The 14,998-nt window shown below is 56.3% G+C and overlaps 1 protein-coding gene across 4 annotated transcripts; it reads left to right on the top strand.

The window, feature by feature from the left end:
• The first annotated feature begins 74 nt into the window (after positions 1–74).
• On the top strand, positions 75–13,685 carry GRM2 (glutamate metabotropic receptor 2). 4 transcript variants are annotated; one of them, XM_031686493.2, is made up of 6 exons: positions 4,792–4,913; positions 6,023–6,242; positions 7,360–8,197; positions 9,627–10,702; positions 12,700–12,877; positions 13,126–13,685. In XM_031686493.2, exons 3-6 carry the CDS (start codon positions 7,492–7,494, stop codon positions 13,197–13,199), a joined length of 2,034 nt encoding a protein of 677 aa, XP_031542353.1. In that variant the 5' UTR covers positions 4,792–4,913; positions 6,023–6,242; positions 7,360–7,491; the 3' UTR covers positions 13,200–13,685. The 4 variants fall into 4 exon arrangements, with proteins under 4 accessions (XP_072797474.1, XP_072797473.1, XP_031542353.1 ...); XM_072941374.1 differs by having other exon boundaries at positions 4,868–4,913; positions 6,118–6,242; XM_072941373.1 differs by lacking the exons at positions 4,792–4,913; positions 6,023–6,242 and adding an exon at positions 75–301.
• The last annotated feature ends 1,313 nt before the right edge of the window (positions 13,686–14,998 follow it).

The following is a 14,998-nucleotide window of genomic DNA, read 5'->3' on the forward strand; positions in this document are numbered from 1 at the left end:
TCGAGGAATGGGCAGGAGCATCCTGAGGAAAGGAAGGAACTTGGCTAGGTACCCTGAGGTAGGGTGAGGAAGGAGGGTATTGGAGGCCCTCACTTCCTGCTCTGTGGCCCCACTTAACAGCTGCTTCTCTCCCCCAGGCTGCTGGAGAGCAGGCAGATCAGGACAAGGGGTATGAAAGCTGAGCATGCCCTCCAGGGCTCAGGAGTGGAGAGCTCACAGCCTGCCTTTGTCTGCTTCCAAGAGATGCCTTTGTGTCTGTGGCCAGAGTGTGCCTGTGCTCACACTGGTGTCTGCCCAGCCGGTGAGGACATCCCCACTGTGCCCGCCAGTGTCTGTGTACCTGTGTGTGTGCATGCGCACATGCACATGCCTTTGGTTTTGTATGCGTAACTATGGATGGGTCAGCTGGTGGTGGTCCTGGGTGAAGCTGTGCCAAGTGGGCATCCAGATATGATTGTGGCTGGGCATAGCTGTACTTGTGTGGATGGCTGTGTGGCTATGTGCAGGTGTTCCTGTGCTTAGTGTCTTACTGTCTGGTTGTATTACAGGGGTGTGGGACTGGCTAACTGGGGGTATCAGTCTGGGGGTTTTGTCCGTATACAGCTATCAGTGTGTAGCTATGTGTCTGTACAGCTGTATGTGTATGGTTGTGTGTTCATGTGTAAAGCTGTGTGTTTTTCTGTGTCCACATGTAAAGCCAGATGTCTGTGCAGCTGTGTGTCCATGAATATAGCTATATATGTGTGGACATGTCCACATGTGCAGCTCTGCAGGTAAACCTGGGTATGTCTGTGTGCACAGCAATAGTGACTGCATAGCTGAGTATGTAACAGCATGTCCATGCTGCACGCGGGACCATGCAGCGCACTTGATGTGGGTCACGTAATGGGCCACTGGAGCTGGCACTGTCTTTTGGGAGACTGCCTTGATGAATGGGCTGGGATTACTCTGAAGCTTCCTCTCCTCAGCACCCTGCTGCTGTCAACCCCTCTGCTCCAGGGGCCCAGCACCTCACTCACCTGCCCCAGGAAACAGTTGCTCTGAGGCAGCCAGAGAGGGTGAAAGCACGGGAGCTGGAAGACAGCATGTCTGTCTCCCCAGCCTTGTCTGACAGCTCTGAACTCTCATCCTGCTGCCTCCCATTAGCGATGGAGTTTGTTTGTTTGGGTTTGATGTGTTGGTCTGTTTCACAGCTGTGCTCTTTCCAGAGCAGTGGGGCTTTGGGTTTCTGTGTCCAGGGGAAAAGCTTGTCCTTCCTTGGTGACAGCCCCCAACCCCCTCAACTGTCAAACCCACATGAAGACGCATACCAGAGGGACCTGGGCTTGGTGTGTGCTCATTAGCATGTGTCTGAGCTAGCCTTGCCTCTACTGACACCTGTGGAAGAAAGGGCAGTGCCAGGAGAACATGTGTAGAGATGCTGTGCCCCTTAGCACTTATTAGTGTGTGTGCATTATGACTCTGGGGCTAAATCTGGGTGCAAGCCCCCTCCCCAGATCCTTGAGCACAGTCTGGTGCTTCCGATTATCCACCACACTACCCAGGGGCATCCTTCCCCACTCTGCTGCAGGAGGGAAGAAGAGTCAAGAACATCTCACAGCTGTCCTCCCTCTGCTGCGGCTCCAGCTCCCGCTCCAGCTTCTGCTCCCTCCTACACAGCAGCCAGTTTCAGGAGCCTCTTCCCCAGCCCCCTCCTCTCCCAGATCCCCCTACCAGTCCCAGCTTGTCTTCTTTAGGGTTGACACTAGTCCCTGGTCCTGCAGCACCCCTCCCCCCATTAGGTTGGTATCTCTTTGCCATAAATACCCTTTGCACATGAGAGTGGAGATTAGTGGAGGGGTGGGGCTGGGGAGGTCAGGGCTAGGGGTGTGTGTGTGTGTGTGTGTGTGTGGTGTGGTGGGGAGGTAGCAGCTTTAAAGGTCATCTGCAGGAAGGAAAAGAAGGTCCCATCCTCCTCTGACCCTCCCCCCCCCATCTCGTCCTAATGACTCAGGCCTCAGCTCTCACTTAGGGCAGAAGACACATGCCCCCACCCCAGGCCTGGCATGTGGACTGAACTGCAGTACATGGGTGGGGAGAATGGACATGAGGACAGGGACGCAGCAGGCTAAGTGCTCCAACTACCTCCCATGTGCCCCCTTACCTATCCCCAAATGGCACTTCTCAACCCTAGGGCCTACCCTCCTTCTCTCGCAGATGGGAACCTATAACCCTGTGCACACCTCCTGGGGCTCAGTGACCTTCCCAGCCCCTTGCTCCATGCCCGCTGCTCTCTGGGACGCAGTCTGACTTCAGGTGGAGGGGGCAAAGAGGCACCTGCTCCAGCGCAGCGCGGGAGTGCCCGTGGGTTCAGCACCACGCGGCGGACAGCTCCGGGCCCGTGGCCCTAAGGAGTCGGAGGGGAGAAGTGGAGGAATCCAGAGGGAGGCGGAGGCCGGGTTGGGCGCGGGAGATCAGGAGTTGGGAGGAACGGAGGAGGGGCTGGGGGCGGGCCGGGGCCGGGGGCGGGGCGGGCCGCGATTGAAAGCAGCTGGGCGAGCAGGCGGGCCGAGAGATCAGAGACGCGGAGCCAGCGAGCCAGCGAGCTAGCCAGCTAGCCGGAGCTGGAACCCCACGCTCCCGGCTCCTCCGTTTTTTCTCCGCGCCTGAGCCGGGCGCGCAAGGTAGGGTAAGCCGGGTGGTGCCGCGGCCGCCGCCGACCTTATTGATCCTGACCCCGTGTCCCAGAGTCCCGCGGACCCTTGGGTTCTGAGGTGCCCGGGCCGGGACTGGCCCAAGCGTCCAGACAGCGCTCTCCAGGAGCTCCGGGAAGCGGGAAGACAGCCCCAGGCGTCCCACCTTTCTTTCCCAGAGAACGCATGCCCTGCAACGCGCTTCCTCGTTCCTCCTGCCCCTCTGTCCTTTGGTCAGTCTTTCTGTCTGTGCCTCTGTCTTTGTCTCAGCCTCTCAGGCTCCATCGCTCCCTGCCGGAATTTTGTGGCCCAGGCCCCCAGGCTGCCCCTCCCAGGGTTCCATCTCCATGGTCCTGTCCCTATCAGAGCTTTGGTCCCAGCTGCCCTGTGGGAGGCTTGCGGTCTTGACTGGTAAGGGCCTCAGCCCCCATCTGAGTCCCTGTCTCCATCTGCGTTGGTCTTCACGCTTGCCTCTCCTTTTTGCCTGGTTGAGCTGTTTCTTCCTGAGTATCCACAGGATCCCAGTCCCCCTGGCCTGACTCAGCCTCAGCAGGAGATTAACCGTGGGGAGCTGAGGGGACAAAGTGAAGAGCCCAGTCTCTGTGTCCAGGATGTGGGGTCCCTGAACGAGTTTTGCCCTTCTTCAGGCTCAGTTTCCCTCTCCTAGTCTCCCTAAACCTGTGTGATTGTGACAGCCCTTGTGGGGTAGGTGTCTGGGAGAGCAGCTGGGGCACAAATGATGGGTGCAGAGTGAAAGAAGGAGGCGAGGGTCTCTGAGGGCCAGAGCCAGGGTGGACAGGGCCCTGAGGCTGAGGACGGGGAGACTGGAGATGATGACTTTTCTGCTTGTTTCTGAGCTGAAGAGAAAACGGGAAGCCAAAAGTCTCAGTGTTCTACGTAGAGCTAAGGTTTACATATTTTTGACTAGATGAACTGACCCCCATTCCTGACACATACATACACTCACATCTACTTTCCTTGTTGACTTTAGGACCTGTGGCCACTTCAGTGTCCCTCCTTGGGGCCAGACTCTCTACCTTGCTGTCTAACTTCCAGGAGCTAGAATCTCTATTACTTCCTCAGTCAGGGGGCTTTGAGGATGGCTTTTTAAGAACCAGAGGCTGGGACCCTGGGGTGTTCACCTGGTCTCCAGTCTCCCTAGGAGTTGGAGAATAACTACTCTTTAAAGACTCTTCCTTCCCTCTTCCCTGGTGGGTTCTCAGCCAGCAATGTCTCCTCTCTGGAAATCCAAAGCTCAGGATGGGGACTGGACCCATCCCCTAAGTTTGTAACTGTTATTTTATGCTGCAAAGCTGTTGACTCTGGGGTTCTAGGAGATTTGTGTAGGTTGTTGGACATTCTGTGACTCACAGTGGGATTGGTGTTGGCTGAGGTCTCCTGTCTTCCGTCTCTGCAGTCCTCCAACTCTGCTAAGTTTGGGATGGGCACAGAGCCCATCTCCAGCCCCAGATCAGGGCAGGGCTGAGAGGCAGGCCTCGGGGATGTCCCAGGAGCTTCTCATTCTAGTTAGTGATACCACCTCTCCCTGGTTCCTCAGTCCCTGTGAAAGGAGCTTGGGGGAGGCAGAGTCAGAGGGGTAGTCACTCTCAGGTTCCACTTTTCCCTATCTGTCTGTCTGTCTCTCTCTTTCTCTGCAGGAGCTGGGTCCCTCCTCACCCTCTTCCTGTCTGTCCTTTCCTGGTCCATTTCCACCTCTCTTTGCCTTTGCTGCTTCTACCCTCATCCCCTAGAGGCCCAGGTCTGCTGGACCCATCCATCCCCTTTGTGGCCATGGGATCACTGCTTGGGCTTCTGGCTCTGCTGCTGCTGTGGGGCGCTGTGGCTGAGGGCCCAGCCAAGAAGGTGCTGACCCTGGAGGGGGACCTGGTTCTGGGTGGGCTGTTTCCGGTACACCAGAAGGGCGGCCCGGCAGAGGAGTGTGGTCCTGTCAATGAACATCGTGGCATCCAGCGCCTGGAGGCCATGCTTTTTGCGCTGGACCGTATCAACCGTGACCCAAGCCTGCTACCGGGTGTGCGCCTAGGTGCGCACATACTCGACAGCTGCTCCAAAGACACACACGCTCTGGAGCAGGCCCTTGACTTCGTGCGTGCCTCACTCAGCCGGGGTGCCGATGGCTCACGCCACATTTGCCCCGACGGCTCTTATGCCACCCACGGTGATGCTCCCACTGCCATAACTGGTGTAATTGGCGGCTCCTACAGCGATGTCTCCATCCAGGTACATGGGGGCTGTTTAAATGGGGGGTGGGAGGGGAGGCTGGAGGTGGAGACCTGGAATTCCTGCTGAGCAGAGGCTCTGAGCTGCCATGCATTGGAAGAGGGACCAGAAGCTTCCTTTGAGTAGCTCTTTAATGAAGACTAAGAAAGCGTCCCTGTGACGTAATGGGGGTCAATTTTTAGAGACTGTGCAAGGAAAATATTCCCTGTGCGTGCACGCACACACACACACACACACACACACAAACACACATCTGATGTTAAATAGTCCCGAGAAGCTTAATAACCAGGACTTTTGAGCCAGAACTCAAGGTTTGACTCCTAGCTCCCCACCCCACCTCCCCACCTACTGTGTGACTCTGGGCATTATTTCTCTCTTCTGTGCCTCAGTTTCATCCTTATAAAATGGGACTTGTAATATTTACTGCTCTTAGGGGTGTGATGGAAATTTAAAATACATACAAAGCATGTATCACAGGGCCTGGCAAGTCATAAGGGCATAATCAATATTCGCTGTCATTGTTATTAAGCCATTTTATAGATGAGGAAACTGAGGCTTGGAGAGAGGCAAGTCACAAGTCAAGGTGCTCACAAAGTGGAGACGTGAACCTAGAGCTATCAGCCAAGAACAAGGAACTGTCAGATCATTTCTCTGTGGGTTGGAAAGGGGTGGAAGGTAGAAGCCCAGAACAGCCCAAAGAAGAGAAACAGGGGTGGGGGACCCAGAAGGAAGAGAAGCAGGATGTGTGGGAAGGTGAGGGGGAGGGTACCCCAGGGGATGCAGGATTTGAAGGGGTGGGAAGGAATGGGAACCAGTTCTCCCTCCTCCTGCTCTCCTGTAAGAGGTCAGCACAGGGGACTGGCTCAGCTGATGTCCCTTGGCCCGCCTGGTGGCTTTAGCCCAAGTGGGATCCTCCCCATTCCACTCTTGTCTGGACCCTTGTCTGCCTGGTGCCTGGTGCAGGCTGCTGCATAATTGAGGCCAGAACTGGGCTTGGGGCTGGGGGTTGTAAGGAAGGCCTTGTCTGGGGCCTCAGCTTCCTTTAGGAGGCCAGCTGAGAGTACTACCAGAAGCAAGGCCAGGACCCATGACCTGGAATTCTTGTTTAGGAGAAAGGAAGCAGGAGCTGAACCACGGAGGCAGCTTCTGGCCTGGGCTGGGGGAGGCCTGCTCATCCCCCTTTTACTGGTCCTGCTGGTCCCAGATACTGGAGGTGGCTGGTAGTAGCTTGGATGGGTGTGGCTGTGCTGGCACCTACATCTGTGGCCCTGGCTGGGGCAGGGATGGACGGGCAGTCTCCTACTTGCTGATGTCTTCAGGAGCTCTGAGGTACTTTCCCAGCACTCCCTCCAGAATTCTCTTAAGGGCCCCATGCATTCATCTCCAGGAGCCCAGTTACCTCCCTCTGCCCAAGTTGCCTGTCATAGCCTTGGTCGGCCTTTTCCTTGTCTGGGTCAAAACCAAGCTCAGCCCTTTATCCTTAGACTGCACCTGCCTGGTAATGATCCCTCCACATGCCTGCCCCTTCTCTCTTCCCCAAATCCCTGTCATCTTCCATATGCCAGGTACTGTGGCTGCATCATACATCATTACTTTTATCTGCTCAGCAACCTTGTAAGGCAGGAATGAGAAACTGAAGCTCAGGGAGGTTTCCTAATTTGCTAAGGGGCACAGAGAAAGTACAGAGAAGGCATTGACATTGTTGGCATAAGAGTGAACCTGTGGCAAATAGGCTGCTTCAGACCTAACTCCCTCTTGTGGAACCAGGAGCAGGCCCTGCTCTTACCTACCCACCATCCCACCAGGCCCTTGGCTGCACCCCACTCTTGGGGACAGGTCCCAAAGATCTGAGGGTGGAGACTGGTTGCCATGCAGGCAGTGGTATGTAGGGAGCCTTGTTTATTTCAGGCTCAGGCATCCAGTGGAGACTCTTGGATGCTCAGAGCTATGGAGCCCTCAAATCTGGGTCTTACTTCCAGGAGAGTCTTTTCCTTCTTTCTCCATCATCCTATCAGGATTGACTCTGGAAAGGGTTACCTGCCTCAAACAGGTGGAGAGCTTAAGAGCCCCGAGCATCCCAGATGCCATCTAGTGCCTCCTTCTCCCTGCACAGCCAACTGTCAACCTCTCTACACCCAGGACTTGGGCCTTCCGTTAGCTCCCTCCTTTTGCTACTGCCATGCATCTGTCAGAGGGGGTCAGGTGTGGCTCAGGACTCTGGTACCTCAGCCCTGGGTCTTCTCTCTCTCAGCCATTGGGAAAGGACAAGGAACTCCCTGACCCCTGGAGAAGACACCTCAAAATAGGATATAGGTCTTTGAGGAGAGGGGGACCTCAGGGCTGACTTCACGGGCACTTGATCCCAAGGTCTGATAGCTGTGGGGGACACATTTGTCTCTAGCATTTGACTTGGTGTCTGTCTTCACCTCCTCTCCCTCTCCCCCAGGTGGCCAACCTCCTGCGACTATTTCAGATCCCACAGATCAGCTATGCCTCCACCAGTGCCAAGCTGAGTGACAAGTCTCGCTATGACTACTTTGCCCGCACGGTGCCCCCTGACTTCTACCAAGCCAAAGCCATGGCTGAGATTCTCCGCTTCTTCAACTGGACCTATGTGTCCACTGTGGCATCCGAGGGTGACTATGGCGAGACAGGCATCGAAGCATTCGAGCTAGAGGCCCGTGCCCGCAACATCTGTGTGGCCACCTCGGAGAAGGTGGGCCGCGCGATGAACCGGGCAGCCTTCGAGGGTGTGGTGCGGGCCCTGCTGCAGAAGCCCAGTGCCCGCGTGGCTGTCCTGTTCACCCGTTCCGAGGACGCCCGCGAGCTCCTTGCTGCCACCCAGCGCCTCAACGCCAGCTTCACCTGGGTGGCCAGTGATGGCTGGGGGGCCCTGGAGAGCGTGGTGGCAGGCAGCGAGGGTGCTGCTGAAGGTGCCATCACCATCGAGCTGGCTTCCTACCCCATCAGCGATTTTGCCTCCTACTTCCGGAGCCTGGACCCCTGGAACAATAGCCGGAACCCCTGGTTCCGTGAGTTCTGGGAGCAGAGATTCCACTGTAGCTTCCGGCAGCGAGACTGTGCAGCCCACTCCCTGCAGGCTGTGCCCTTTGAACAAGAGTCCAAGATCATGTTTGTGGTCAATGCGGTGTATGCCATGGCCCACGCGCTGCACAACATGCATCGTGCCCTCTGCCCCAACACCACCCGCCTCTGTGATGCAATGCGGCCAGTCAATGGACGCCGCCTCTACAAAGACTTCGTTCTCAACGTCAAGTTTGATGGTAATGGTGCTGGCCAGTGTCCACCAGGCTGCTAGCCCTCAGAGGGTGAGAGGGAGCCGGCCCTCAGGTTCTAGTTCATGGCTAAGAAAACACAGCCTACGGCAAGTCAGGGACTTACCCAAGGGGCTGGGGTCAGAGCCAGGACAAGTACAGCTAGGCTGAGAGGACTGAGGTTCCATTTTCTGACACCCTTTCATAGAGTAGACGTCTGGCCTGGTCCGGCACTGTGAGGGTCTCTGGTTCCTGCTCAAGCCTTGCCCTCTCTCTCCTGTCTCTTTATCATGCAGGGAGGAGGCATCGGGAGATCTCAAGCTGATTGTCAGGCAGCAAAATATCAGTGAGAGTCAGAATAAAGGTGCATTAGGATTTTCCACTCAAGGTGGTCTCTTTAAGCCAAAAGTTATTTGAATGAAAGTTCCAGCTTCAAGAAAAATAAATGCCTGAGATCATTGCTCCGCTTCAGAAAGCATCACTGTGGGAACTGTGGGAGAGGGTGCCAGGGCTGGCCCAGGAATAAGACGAATAGTAATTCCAATACGATTGACATTCAGAGTTATGGGAGAATCAGGATGAGAGTTTGTGTTGCATTTGAGTCTGATTGGGTTGACATTAGAGCAAGGCTAAATTTAGCCCACTGGGCTTGGTGGAATTTATGGTAGGGCTCAAGTTGGATTTTGAGGATTTTGAGGCTGGGTGGAAAGTAGGGACTGCAAGGGACCTGCATTCGACTCCAGGCCGCACCATTCACCACGGGGCCTTCAGCACATCATCTGCTAACTTGAACCCCATTTCTCACTGGAACCTGGGACGGCAGGGGTCCTGCCTCCTGAGCCTGGCTGGGAGACAAGAGGTTCACGGGGGAATAGGGGTGGGGAGTAGAGTGGCTTGTGAGCTGTCTGCCAGGAACATTCTGGTGAACATCAGTGGTTCCAGGTGACTGCTGAGGTTGGGATTCAGCTCACCCTGGAATCAATGTTGGGACTGACAGGGGCTGGAGCTAGGGTTGTCATTTTTGGGATTAAGTGGGACCAGGACTGGACCTGAGGTTGAGTTTAGCTTTGGAAGGGTCTCCACGCTAAGTTTTGCAGAAAGGGCTATGCTTTGTGTCAGGATAAAATTGGGGTCTGGATTGGAAGATCTAAGGCTGGGTTTTGGGAGTCATGACTGGGGGTTAGTGTGGGCATTTGGGTTCTGGAGATGCCTGGACTTTAAGCTGGGGTTCTAATTGAAGCTTAGGGTTGGGGTTTGTTGCAGCCTCTCATTTAGAGAAATGTCTGGGGTTAGGCCAGCTTTAGCATTGGGGTGAGGGTCAGAAGGACGAGAACTGGCCACAGCTCTGGGCTTTGGGTTTCACGTTCAGGGGAGGGCTGAGGTCACTTCAGGATGACCCACCAATCCATCCCTCTCTTCCTTCCCTCCCTGACCCCAGCCCCCTTCCGCCCAGCTGACACCCACAGTGAGGTCCGCTTCGACCGCTTTGGTGACGGTATCGGTCGCTACAACATCTTCACCTATCTGCGGGCAGGCAGTGGGCGCTATCGCTACCAGAAGGTGGGCTACTGGGCAGAAGGCCTGACCCTGGACACCAGCCTCATCCCATGGGCCTCCGCCTCAGCCGGGCCCCTGCCCGCCTCTCGCTGCAGTGAGCCCTGCCTGCAGAACGAGGTGAAGAGCGTGCAGCCGGGGGAGGTCTGCTGCTGGCTCTGCATCCCCTGCCAGCCCTATGAGTACCGGCTGGATGAGTTCACCTGTGCTGACTGTGGCCTGGGCTACTGGCCCAACGCCAGCCTGACAGGCTGCTTCGAGCTGCCCCAGGAGTACATCCGCTGGGGCGATGCCTGGGCCGTAGGACCCGTCACCATCGCCTGCCTGGGGGCCCTGGCCACCGTCTTTGTGCTAGGTGTCTTCGTACGGCACAATGCCACACCAGTGGTCAAGGCCTCGGGCCGGGAGCTTTGCTACATCCTGCTGGGTGGCGTCTTCCTCTGCTATTGCATGACCTTCGTCTTCATTGCCAAGCCGTCCACAGTGGTGTGCACCTTACGGCGCCTCGGTTTGGGCACTGCCTTCTCCGTCTGCTACTCAGCCCTGCTCACCAAGACCAACCGCATTGCGCGCATTTTCGGAGGGGCCCGGGAGGGAGCCCAGCGGCCGCGCTTCATCAGCCCTGCCTCCCAGGTGGCCATCTGCCTGGCCCTGATCTCAGGCCAGCTGCTCATTGTGGTTGCCTGGCTGGTGGTGGAGGCACCAGGCACGGGCAAGGAGACAGCCCCTGAGCGGCGTGAGGTGGTGACATTGCGCTGCAACCACCGCGACGCCAGCATGCTGGGCTCACTGGCCTACAACGTTCTCCTCATCGCACTCTGCACACTCTATGCCTTCAAGACCCGCAAGTGCCCTGAGAACTTCAATGAGGCCAAGTTCATCGGCTTCACCATGTACACCACCTGCATCATCTGGCTGGCCTTCCTGCCCATCTTCTATGTCACCTCCAGTGACTACCGGGTGAGCCCCCACTACAGGGCGGGCAGGGGTTGGGGGAGCAAGCAGGACACGGGACCTTCTGTTTCCTGGCATCCCATTTAATCTGATCACTTTGAGGCTCCAACAGGTTTAGTGCTCACCTAGAGGCCTACAGCTTGTGGTGGCCCAGTTGGGACTGGACCCCAGGGGAAGGTGGGAAGGCTGAGTGGGGCCTGGGGAAATGGCTATGGAGATGGAGGGGTCAGGGCTGAGAAGAGATTTCAGGACTCAGATATCATCTCCTGACCTGGGAGGAGATGGAGGTGCCAAAATACGTCCAAATGAGCAGAGGTTTTGCCCTGCTGCACTGAGGGGCTGTTTGCAGAAGGGGAGCCCCGGTCTCTGCTCTTGGTGAGCTCCTGGACTAGCAGGGTGATTGACCAAAGAACTAAGTCAGGCAATGCTGCTGATTGCTTTAGGTTGACAAAAGGCCCCAACGAGAGTGTGGAAGAGGGAGATGTGTAGGTGGTGGTGGTGGTGGTGGTGGTGGTGGTGCATCAAGGGAGTCAGAGAGGGTTTCTTGGAAGAGGAGTCCTTGAACCGGACTCTGCTGTGCAGGCAGGTTGGGATAGGTAGGGTGGAGGAGGTGGGGAAGGGCAGCCAAAATGGAAGCTGATTGGAGCAGAGGGTCTGCATTGCCCCTCACTCCGGGTTGAGGTGGGGAGGCATAAATGAGGTGAGCAGGGGTGGGAATGTGGGAATGGCAGGGCTCTTGAGCCAGCGGCCCCAGAAGGTGCCATGCTCTGATGCCCCTTGAAGCCATGCAGTGTGGCCTGGTGCCCCTGGAGCTGTGTGACTCTGGGATTGAGAGATGAAACTGGGGAGGACAGGAAAGGTGAAGCAAAGAGGAGGAGGAAAGCTGGGGTGTAGGGTCAGGGAAAGTCAAAGCCAGTGAAAACTGTATCCCAGGTGGTGGCTTCCATCCAAGTGGTACCGAGTGTCTCAATGGGTCTCCTCAGCTTCAAGAGGCAAAGGCTGCTTTGGATGGGGTGGTCAGGGAAGGCTCCTCTAAGGTGACAGATGAGCTGAGCTCTGAACAGTAAGAGGATAATCTTGGTTAATCCTCACGACTCTGGAGGAAACTCCATGGCTCTCCCCATTTTACAGATGAAGAAACGGAGGCTCAGGGAGGTTCAATCCCTTGCCTAAGGTCTCTCAGCTTGGGAGTATAGAGCAGGGTCTGAATTGACAATCTTAACAATTAAAGAAGCAGGAAAATCAAGGCAAGAGCCTCTGCAAAGGCCCTTTCCCTCAGGACAGAGGTATGGTGGGCAGTACTGGGGGCCAGGGGTGGCTGGGCTTGGCTGCTCTTCCACCTGCTGGGCCACCTGCCTGGGTGGTGGAGGCCAGAGATGGGGAGGGAATCTGCTCTGATGCAGCCTGTATTTGCATATGATTTGCATTTGCATGCCAATCATCGGTGGCAAAGGACCCACCCAGGATATATACTCAGTACCCACATATGCATGCAGACACACACACACCAGCACCTATGCATGCAGACACACACGTACCCCTACACTCACTTGTGCACACACAGACACACCTGGCATACATCCACATCTTCTCAGCTACACACATCCATATACATGCATTCTTTATGTGCACATATCTGCACACTTTCAAGACCCACTGCACACACACCCCCACAGAGATATACATGCATTTATACGCAGGCACTCTATATCTGCATCTCGACACACATAACACCTGCACACACACTCCCATGTGTACACGTGCCCCTGCATGTTCACCCCCACAGCTAGAACTTTGGTCTCCCTGGGAAGACGGTGCACTGGGGCTGACGCTGTGGTTGTGCCCAACCTGCCTAAAAATCCTTTGGGGCTTGGCAAACGGACCAAGGCCCAGTGTTGGATGCTTATTGTCTCCCTCACTCCCTACCCCACCGCCTGGGCAGGGTTCCTGGGGCCAGGCCCAGGCCTTTGGGACAGACTCATCCTTGACCTCTCCCACCACAGGTACAGACCACCACCATGTGTGTGTCGGTCAGCCTCAGCGGCTCCGTGGTGCTCGGCTGTCTCTTTGCGCCCAAGCTGCACATCATCCTCTTCCAGCCGCAAAAGAACGTGGTTAGCCACCGTGCACCCACCAGCCGCTTCGGCAGTGCTGCCGCCAGGGCCAGCTCCAGCGGCCAAGGTCGGCATCCCCCCTAAGCACCCCTGTCCACCTGGGCCTCCTCTCCCTGCCTCAGCTCCTCAGCATAGGGCCCACTCCCTGGGTTGCTGAGATTCCTTGGCTGGGGGTGGAGGGCCCCCTAGATGAGGCTGGACAGGAGAGGGCAAGGTGGTGGCGGGGAGCCGCCCTCTGCAGCCCTTCTCCCCCTGCTGCCTGCCCTGCCCAAGGGACCTTGGGGCTGGCCCCAACCTCCAGCTTCCTTTCCCCAGGGTCTAGCTCCCAGTTCGTCCCCACTGTGTGCAATGGCCGTGAGGTGGTAGACTCGACGACATCGTCGCTGTGAGGATCCCCACAATCCTGCCACCACACAGCTGCTCCCTGGAGCCCGGTGCAGACCCATGTCCCGGGCCAGGAGGAGGATGTGGCTGAAGCACTGCAATAACACCCCCCCATCCCCCAGCACCACTTACCAATGGACTTCCTCCAACCCTCTAGAGTCAGAAAAGGTCCTGGGCCAGGGAGCCTCTATAACCACCACCAACTGCCCCTGCAGCTGTGTCCCCTCCCTGCCAGGCCCAGGACTCAGAAGGGAGCAAGCCAGGGTCCACTTTGCCCTGGAACAGGGTGGCTGAGGACTGCAGGCCCCAGTCCCCAATCAGCAAAGGTGCTTCCAGCCCTGCCCCTCCCTCCTTCTAGGGCCTTTTAAATTTTTTATATGAGTTATTCTGGGTTGGGGAGCGGGGTTATTATAGAGGCCGTTCCTCCCCCTGCACAGTAGTTTTGTCCTGTGGTTTATTTTGTATTATCTGTAAATAAAGTGTCTTTATTTAAAAAAAAAAAACCACTCTGCCCCTGATCCAGGGAGGCCCCTCACCCCTGCCACAGATTCTCAACCATCATTTTGCCAGTATTTGTTCACTCTGCTTTGTGCCAATGCTAGGACCTGGTGGCCATAAGACAGACCTTGTTCTGCCCAGGGACCGAAGGGTGGAGGGGAGACAAAATGAATAAGCCATCCTCCCTTGAAAGGAGCTGCTGCGGACCGGCCAAGGCCCTGCTGGGGTGAGGTCTGGTGGTTTAAATGGACACAGGCTTGTCTGGCAGTCTGGGGGGCGGGGTGGGGTGGGGACCTCGATCGTGTGGGTGAGGGGGCAGGAGGGACAGCTGACTATGACCCTTTGGAACTGTGGGCTTTTCCACGTCTGGCCTGCCTGGCACTTGGAGGAGCCATCCATCAGCATAGACCCAGGCTGAGCGTCTGAGATGGAGGGACCCAAGAGGAGGCACAGGCTCGAGCATCACCTGTTCACGTGGCGTGAACAGAGCCAGAAAGAGCGTATGAGGAAGGAGGAAGTGAGGCAGGGAGGGCAGGGGCTGGGCAGTTGGAGAGGCCATCTGCTGTCGCGTCGCGCCCGACGAGAAGTAGGAGAAGCAGGCCTTTCTCAGGGGTAAAGAGTGCCTTAGCGCCCTCTGCTGGTGAGCCCCAGACTGCAAACGCGGGGGCTGCCCGAGGGCTCTGGGCTCTACAATCCTGAGGGGCCGGGCTCCAGGTTCGGCCACACGGCTCAGCCAGGCAAATGCTGCCCTCCTGTGGCCGGGTGGGGGCCTCTCCAGGGCCGACACCAGGAGCAAAACCTGACTTCAGTTCTGACCTCACCGGTTGGGGTCGGCTTTAAACTGTGGGACAGAGGGTCAAGGTCCTGCACTGGGAGACGGGCAGGCCAGGGACATCTGTTATTTTTAAGTGAATTCATTTGCCTCTACAGGCTGGTGAAGCTGTGGAAATTTGGGTTAACGACTTAAGAAATGAAAATAGAAAACTGAAAAAAGGAAATTGCAGGAACCCTTCTTTTCTCTCCAGGCAATATTTGGGGTGGAGGATGCCAAATAAAATACAGAATACCTGGTCAAGTTTGAATGTCATATGAACAATGAAAATTTTTTATTGTAAGTATGTCGCATGCAGTATTTGGGACATACTTACTTATACTAGGCATTTTTATTGTTCATCTGATATTCAAATTTCACTGGGCATCCTGTATTTTCATTTGCTAATCTTGACAACCCTACTGGGGTGTCTCTGCTCCAGATCCCTAGCCCTGAATGACCCAGGTCTGGGTGCAGCCCCCAGTGGCCAGGCAC

Source organism: Vicugna pacos, chromosome 17 (genome assembly GCF_048564905.1).
Source record: "Vicugna pacos chromosome 17, VicPac4, whole genome shotgun sequence".
Classification (NCBI taxonomy): domain Eukaryota; kingdom Metazoa; phylum Chordata; class Mammalia; order Artiodactyla; family Camelidae; genus Vicugna; species Vicugna pacos.